This window comes from Fusarium oxysporum, chromosome 4 (assembly GCF_000149955.1).
Source record: "Fusarium oxysporum f. sp. lycopersici 4287 chromosome 4, whole genome shotgun sequence".
Taxonomy (NCBI): Eukaryota; Fungi; Ascomycota; class Sordariomycetes; order Hypocreales; family Nectriaceae; genus Fusarium; species Fusarium oxysporum.
This window is the reverse complement of record NC_030989.1, coordinates 5,029,284-5,037,978: the sequence shown is the minus strand read 5'-3', so window position 1 is coordinate 5,037,978 and position 8,695 is coordinate 5,029,284. Positions and strand designations below refer to the sequence as shown.

The following is an 8,695-nucleotide window of genomic DNA, read 5'->3' as shown; positions in this document are numbered from 1 at the left end:
GCGCGCTGAACCGCGTCTAGGATCTCTCGCTGCGTTAAGTGGAACGACGGCGTATATACAGCTTTGTTTTTATACTTGGCCAATTCAGCCTCCGGCAAGCTCAGCACTGCAGCAACTGCTTCGGCAGTATGTGAGATAGTCGCCGTATTGACCTTGGCATCAGCACCTCGCCAGATTGTTGCCTTGCGAGCTTTTGGTTCAATACCCCATAAGCCCTGATTAAGACCTGCATCGAGCCACGGGCCGACGGCGATAGATATCCAACTGCTGACACCGATACTTTCAATCAAATCTCGAATGCGTTTCTTCGCTATGAGTAGCTCGTTCTCCTCTACTAGCTGGACCGCAAAGGGGTCGGGGCCGAACTCAGATGGGAGAATATAGGGTACGCCAGCATTAGCAGCCGCGCGGATGGCAGGCTCCTGAAGCTCTACGAGTTGAGCTAGAGGCGGCATTAAGACGAGGACATCTTGGCCTTTGAGCACCTCAGTGAGGAAAGCTTCATCCCTAAGGTTGCCCTTTTTGACAGTAATACCAACAGGAAACGTGCTGGCAGCTTCAGGTCGCTGGATAGCGGTAATAGTATGGGCGCCCAATTTGACGAGGGCGTCGATAGTCGGCTTCCCAAGCTGGCCGCTACCGCCAGTAATCACTATCTTCCGTCCCTGGATTGCTGGAGCCATCTTATACTAATTGTGAGATGGAACAGCAGAACGTGACAGATTCACTCGAAGTAATGAGACGCGGAAGCTGATCGGCAGTTAGCGGCTATGTTAATCTTTTGTCAAGTCGAGCCGAACTCAACTTTACATACTTATGAGACCTGGAAGCTGAGGGAAGCTTAATCGCGACTGAATGGATTTTCTGTTGCCTTAGTTCCTGTCATGAAGGATCAAACCAACATAGTAGGGAAGGTCAGCACGATGAGAAACCAAGCCATATTGGACTATTTAAGCTGGTGCATCGCTTTTTACTAAGTCGTGTTTAACCGGCCTTACCGTTCAGAACCTAAACAGAATGTGGTGTAATACTGATTCCTAACGATAACTGAGATTTCCAATGGCTGTTGTGGCTTGCATGATTACTTGTTGTATTCGTCACTCTGCGGCGCTTTACAAATCAAGCCGGTGGCTTAATGCAACTTATTAATCCTGGTTGATAAGTGATGAAATAATTACGTCTCAAAACTTTGTTAGCTAGAGGTATCATAGGAAAGATTCGTTAGTGACCCCACCATCTTGCAAAGTGTCAAAGTAGGTCAGTTGTCCCTCAGAGTACCAAAACCGGTCAGAGTAAGGCCTTTTATCATCATCATCTCCTCCATCTTTAAATAAACTTCTACTTATATAAGATAATACCTAGGCCATAAAGCAGTTCAACTCGTGAAAATCTACAGTGAAAGAAGCGTAGGAGGCTTTAGCAAAAGATTTTATAAGAGAGCTTCAAGCTACAATACCATAACAATATTAAGTGCCATTATGTCAGTGGAAGGTATAAAAAAATGGTAGGGGATGGCTTTCATTGGACAAGTAGATCAGATTCATAGTACATCAAGACTTGGAAAATGTAGCAATGGGGTCCCATCTGACAAAACTTTGCTTGGCACTATAGTATGGCTCTTGAAATTAGTCAGAAGACAAGCGGGGTAAATGAAGAGGTGATTTCGAAGCGAAAGTTAATTCATCGGAACGACCGGAGGTGGCGTTTCCGTTCAAGCTCACGGCACGTGTCGAGAATCTTACTGTCACCCTCGGCCAAAAGGACGATTGCAATGCTTGTATAGGATAAGCCGCTGGTTGCTCTGGCTCGACCTGCGCAGAAATGCATGCCACAATGAACCTTGCACTTAATACCCTTGGAATCGAGAACAGAGAAACGTGTTGAGTCAGGTAAAGGGGTAATAGTACGCATATATTACTCTTTAGGGACAATGAAGCAATAAACCCTATCTCCCTTCTTACCTTAACCTAAAGGCGCTGGACAATCTGTACTTTAATTATTAGTGTCCTGAAGCATAAGATCGTAGTCGCTAATATATCTTTTTTAGGATTAGACTACCGCGCCATATTTCCTACCAGCTATGGATAGTCTAGCTGTTTCTCGTAATATGGTATCTGATGCCTCGCTACCCCATACCCCACGATAATTCTTTTTAGCACAATTTGCCCCTTGTGCAGGTCGGCAAGGCTTATGATTAGTCATGTGAGTTTTTATAAAATTATGCTCCAAAAGTCTGTAGACACCCCACCCTGTAGCAACTTAATCCGTATAACAGGAATAACTTTACTTATAGATATTTTAATTAAAGTAAATTTAATAATAATAAATTATATATTATTTTAAAGCCCTGATTTTTCTCTTTAATATTTTATATACTAACCCTAGGTGCAAATACATGCATTAATTCGACAGGGGGGTAAGTTAATTAGCCGGTTTACCTGCTTAGTTATAATTGCTGCCTATACTAACTTAATATATTTAATTAACTTTGCTTAATTAACTTTATTATTTTTAAGAAGGTCTAATTAAGGGAATATCTTTTTAATATTTAGCTTTAATTACTTCTAAATATACTTAATTAGATTAAGATCTAGACTATAAGTAGGCTAGTTAATTTAGGATATTTTATAATCTAATAGCCAGTTTATTATAGACTCTAAGGTGTAAATATAAGTATTATCTTATTAAAATTAATAAAATCCCTTATATATAGGAAGTAAACCTTCTGTTAAAGCCTATTAATAACTTAAAGAAGTATATCCTCTTCTTCTGGTAGTCTAATTACAGATTATAATAATAATATTAGATTTCCCTCCTTTCTAGATTGCTCCCTAAACTATAATAGATAATTATAACTTTCTATAAACTATTATATTAACTAATTCCTTTATAAACTTCTTATAAGGCTTCTAAAATATTTAACCTTATTTATAATTAGGTTATAATTAAACTAATAATTTATTACTAAAAATAGTCTAAAGGTATTATTAGTTAAGTAGAAGATTACTAGAAGTAAATAACCTATAAACTTTAAAGCAATAAACCTCTAATAATTCTTTAATATCTTCCTTCTAAGCTTAATACTAAGAAAGCCATTAATAAGCAGTTTCTCTAGATAATAGTATTCTTTATATAGCCTTCTATTTGCAACTATAATAGAGGCATATAACTCAGCGTATTATAGTTTATAAGATATAACTACCTAAAAAGTTAATAAGCTTTTTATATATAATATAATAGTTATATTTTAATAAAATTAATATATATTAAATCTGCTAAATTATAAGTTTTTAGGGATATCTAGATTTTAGTTTTTTATCTAGAGTTTATAGAGTTTTCTAGTATTAAATAATATTTAAGATTATTTATAGTAAATATCTTGCCTCTTATGCGATAGCTTGATATGACTTTCTACTCTCTATAGCCTGTATAATAAGAGCTTTAACTATATTATTAAATTTATGGTTTCTTTTGCGCTTTGCGCATAAGGTAGCTAAAATTCCGTTTATTTGAGATATATTTTATCTAAGTTTTGTCTAAGTTTGTAATTAGGATTAGTCTGATTTTATCTGGTAGATTACACGTTGGCGGGGCACCATCCACAGACTTTTGGACACTAATTTTAGTTAAATAATCATAGGCTCGCCCATAACAACACCACCTGCAATCAACCCAAGATCTTTTACTATTTTACATCATCTACCTGAGATTTAATCGGCTACCATCTTGCCTCTGCTTGTCCCTTACTTAATATGGCGAGCTGCACTCCCACCAAAAAGCCATTCTTTGGTATTGTTGGCGGGTGGCTAACCTTCAGGATTACGGTACGATTTGATCCTGCAACTATACTCAACCATGTTCTCGCACTAAACCTTACCCTGTAGGTCGCATGTAGCACAGATATGACACTTTTCGGATATGACCAGGGCGTTTTCAGTATGTATATATTGTCGCTAATAAACAATTTTGAGGAGTATAGCTGACCTCTACTTAGGCGGTGTCATCGTCACTGACAACTTCCTTGAACTGTATGACTTGGTTGGACCTAGCAGAACTCAAGTTCTTTTCACTGTCTCAGCTATTTATACCGTCGGTTGCTTTTTTGGTGCTCCGCTTTCTTTCGGCTATGCAGAGCGAACAGGTCGAAAGAACGCGATTATGATTGGAACCACGATCATGGCGGTCGGTACTTTGATTATGACAGCGCCATATATTCTACCCAAATATTTGTTGGTCGAATCATCCTTGGGAAAGAGCATATTCATAAAATTTTGGAAATATTACTAATGTTCTATAGCATTGGCAATGGAATCAATACTTCAACTGCGCCAATATGGCAGACTGAGACATCTATAGCTACAAGCTGGGGCAAACTCGTTATTCTTGAACTAACACTTACTATACTTGGTCTCTGTATTGCCAATTGGCTCAATTTAGGACTTTCATTCGTATCAGGCTCTGTCGCTTGGAGATTTCCTCTTGCTTTCCAGTTTGTCTTTATTTTTATCCTCTTTGCCACTGTTCCATGCTCCCAAAATCCCCAATGTATAGATCTAATTTTATACGCTTAGAATTCAAGGAGATTGACGTTAACATTCATATAGATGGCTTCTTGCCCACGGCCGAACCGAAGAAGCACTATAGGTGTTTAGCGCCCTTGAGAACAAACCTACTGATGATCCATAAGTCATTTCTATCCTAAAAGAAGTCGAATATTCGTTAATTATGAACGTCAACATACCATGAGCTGGCGTTCTCTTATTACCAGCAATGTTGGCGAGAATGGTGACATAAAGACTCTCCGCGGCATTATCCTGGAAGCCGGTACGCAAGCAATGCAACAGTTTGCTACAATTAACATTATCAGGTTAGAAAGCTTCTTTTCACAAAGGATATGGCTAATTCACGCCAGTTACTATCTACCTACTTTGTTTATTGAGTCTGTCGGTCTCTCTAATCAAATGACCCGACTACTTTCAGGCTGCAATTCAATTTCCTACTTACTTTTCTCCTTTTTAGCAGTATTTATCATCGATAAGCTGGGTCGCCGTGGAGTTATGATAATGTCTATATCGATCCAATTTCTTTCATTCCTTATTATTACCGTCTTGCTTCGCTACTCCGATGACACACCACGCGATGAAAGTCTAGCTAAGGCATCTATTGTTTTCTTTTTTATTTACTATGGCGCTTTTGGTGCCGGTCTCCTTGTGGTTCCTTGGCTTTATCCTACCGAAATCAACTCACTGCCTATGAGAACTAAAGGCGCGGCAGTCGCAACTGCAACAAACTGGTAAGTAAGACTGTTATAAGGTATTATATATTTGCTAAGATTCCTAGGATTACCAACTTTGTTATTGTTGAGATAACTCCAATCCGTATTCAGAACCTAGGTTGGAAGTTCTATATCGTGTGGACTGTGTTTTGCTTTGCCTTCCTTCCAGTCATTTACTTTTTCTACCCTGTGACTGGTACGTTAACTCAAGTCAGGAGTTTTAAATGTGTAATAATTAACAAATCTAGTAAATCGGACGCTCGAAGACCTTGATGCCTACTACCGCAGTTATTCTCCTCTGTGGGTCTATAAAAGCAAAGATGGTACAAGCGTTAAACGGCCACAAGAGTATATTCAGCATGAGATTGAACTGGTAGGCGAGGTCAATACAGGCTCTATTTTTGAGGCTCAGGTTCATGGTAGTATAAAGGAGTAAGATTAAGCTGGGTAATAATAGTCTTAATAGTTTTAGTTTAGAGGCTTTTATTAATTTATTTTTAACTTAGTGAGTATTTAGTACTTTTTATAATAAGGGTGTTAAATTCTTAACTTGTAAAAAGCTTATTTAATTTATAATAACAACTATTATTAATGGTTAAGTAATAAGAGATTTATATATAAGTATTAGGGTATTTCGATTAGTATAATATATTAAGGCGGGCCCAGGTGGCCGCAGGCTTCTTTGAAGCATCGCGGTGGGGTAGCAGTGATGCTGTTAGCGGTTGTGATCAGAAGGTATATATAGGAAGTCGTATCAGATGACTTACTGCGTGTTAGACGATTAAAGCGTGGTATGCTGCAGGGATCGATCCAAGACCTTCAAAGTAGGTTATAGGAAGAAGGTTAGGGCCAGCTACGGCACAGGTATACACCAGCTATCCGACTTTCACGCAAGCAAGCCCCTGCAAGCTCATCAACTCTCCACAGAACATTCTAGAGCCGGCCCTTCTAACAAGAACCCAGGAGACGGGGACCGATATTCGCTTCTCGACTAAGCTTATGCACATGGAGCAGTCAAGCAAGGGAGTCAAGGCCATAGTGCGCAATCAATACACGTAAACCGAGTACGTCGTTCATGCTCAGTAGGCCATTGCGACAGACGGCGCCCGCTTAGGCATTGCCTTGCTGCTAGACTTCTCGTTCTAGGGAGAGCCGGGACTCATGGCCATGACGACGACGTGGTTTAACGCCGACCTCACAAAGTACACAGCCCATCGTCCCGCGGCACTATATTAGATCGTGCAGCAAGGCAACGCCTTTTGGGTCGGCTCGGGGCTGCTTATCGCCGTGACACCCTTCAAGGAATAGGTCATGAATCAACAGTATAACCCCCGCAACGGGAAGCCCGACGTCAACAAGATGTCGCAAGCCCAAATACACCCACGAGACGCTAGGGATCCCCGACCTCGACATCCATGTCAAGGACATCAGCTAGTGGTCCGTCAACAACGTCGTGGCCAACCACTACCGCTCCGGCCGCGCCCTGCTTGCCGGCAATGCAGCTCACCGACACCCTCCGGCCGCAAGCCTGGGCAGCAACACGTGCATCCAGGATGCCAACAGTCTTGTCTAGAAGCTGGCGCTCGTTATCTCTGGACGGGCTAGGGATATGCTACTTGACAGCTACTATGAGGAGCGGCAACCGCTCGGCAAGCAGGTCGTCGACCATGCTTTCACGACTCTGCAGAACTTCGCCCTTATGCCCCAAGCGTTGGGTTTCTACCACGGCCAGTCGCAGAAAGAAGGCTTTGCCAAGCTCCAGAAGCTCTTGAGCGACGTAGCAGGGGCCGAGGAGCGTCGAGCGCGTCTGGCAGAGGTAATTGAACTGCAGAACAGACGGTCTCACGCGCTGGGCTTACAGCTCGGCCAGCAGTACGCATCTGTAGCCGTGGTCCAAGACGGCACAAGCTTCCCCAAGCACACGCGCAACGCGGTGCTCTACTATGAACCCACAACGCACCCAGGCGAATATCTACTGAACTCAAGGCTTAAATATCGGGGCCAGCGTATCTCTTTACTAGACGAACTCCAGCATGGAGAATTTGGACTTTTGGTAGGTATCGGCGGCGATCCTTGGGAGGCAGCAGTAAAAGCAGTTAGCAATGAGGTAGGCGTCAAGCTCCCTGTCTATAAGCTTGGGTACTGCTGCCCTTACGACGATATCCTAAACGAGTAGACAGAGCATTGTGAGGCCAAGGATGGCGGTGCTTTGCTGGTTCGGCCCAACCATTTCATCGGCTGGCGGTGCATCGATGGCTCGTCAGACCATGCTAAGATGCTGCGGAAGGTCATGAACTACATCTTGGGCGAGGGGCAAGCTGACGTAATAGATAGAAGGAAGGGGAATAGAATAAAGCACACGGAACAGCGTTAGAAGGCTCATAAGGTAAGCTTATAGAGCTACAGTGAATGTCTGTCCCTTATGTCCAAAGTTTCTGCTTTCTTTTCCCATTCTAGATAACAGCCTGCGTTTATTATCTTGGCTAATACAGCCGGCAGTTTGACCTTAAGTCTATCTTTGGTCTGGCACGTCCTTGCTAGGGCATCCTTGTCATAGTGAAAATAAGGCCGGCTACCGGTTAGGGAGCTGTCTCAGCACTAAAATAACCCCTTCGATAGGTTATTACTAAACAGATAGAAATAGGGTCGTAACCCAATAATAATAACAATAATAACACAAATTTTTCACCTAATATTTGATATATTGTTTTAGCTCTGTCTTGTGTAGTGGATAGCTATTTTACGTAATCGGTCAATTTATTGCGTCCCCCTTGGAGATTACTGGGGTGGATCCCACCCTTTGGTGGGCGCACATAACCTTGTTGGTGTGCCGCACTAGAGCTATCTCTTTGAGCGGCATAAGGCTCCGGCAGGTCACTCGCCCCACATTGCTTACTAACAACACTAGTACCTGCGGGGTACGTGAAGTTCTCGTCAGACAGCTTCTTCATTCAACACAGCCAAAATCATCAAAATCCTCATACAAATTGACCCTAACGCGTCTTAATTAAAACGATGAGCTCCCAAGAGATACCTGATTATATAGATGATCACAGCTTTGATACCCCGCCTTTGAGGGCGGCTGATGACCCCACCGGCGTGCCTAATTTTCCGCCCGAAGAGGGCTGCGGCAGCGCAGCCCCCAGATCAAATCCAATCAAACAAATTGCCAAACAAATCAATCAAATATGCCAAAATTTTATTTCAATCAAACAAATACAAAATCCTCGATTTGAAATAACATTTGATATATTTGATACACAATATGCCATCCAGCGTCCATGCTGCCAGACCGTTGACCGCGCTTTCACAGCTTACCCGGAACCTGGCTGGTGAGCGACCCCAGCCAATCAAAGTCATCCATCAAGCCTTCCATTAGTGAGCTACCCCAGTACCACGGTCAGGCTGGTGGGGGAGAAA

At 42.1% G+C, this 8,695-nt stretch overlaps 2 protein-coding genes across 2 annotated transcripts; one reads left to right on the top strand and one right to left on the bottom strand.

Annotated features, from left to right (window-relative positions):
• Window positions 1-16: 16 nt before the first annotated feature.
• On the bottom strand, window positions 17-683 carry FOXG_04645 (uncharacterized protein; the record flags this gene model as incomplete). The annotated part of the gene is made up of 2 exons (XM_018382671.1): window positions 17-25; window positions 60-683. The coding sequence occupies 2 exons, from the start codon at window positions 681-683 to the stop codon at window positions 17-19; spliced, it is 633 nt and encodes a 210-aa protein (XP_018239425.1).
• Window positions 684-4,742: 4,059 nt separating this feature from the next.
• On the top strand, window positions 4,743-7,451 carry FOXG_04644 (uncharacterized protein; the record flags this gene model as incomplete). The annotated part of the gene is made up of 7 exons (XM_018382670.1): window positions 4,743-4,824; window positions 5,445-5,471; window positions 5,524-5,707; window positions 6,053-6,099; window positions 6,171-6,330; window positions 6,599-6,692; window positions 6,849-7,451. 7 exons carry the CDS (start codon window positions 4,743-4,745, stop codon window positions 7,449-7,451), a joined length of 1,197 nt encoding a protein of 398 aa, XP_018239424.1.
• Between the last annotated feature and the right edge of the window lie 1,244 nt (window positions 7,452-8,695).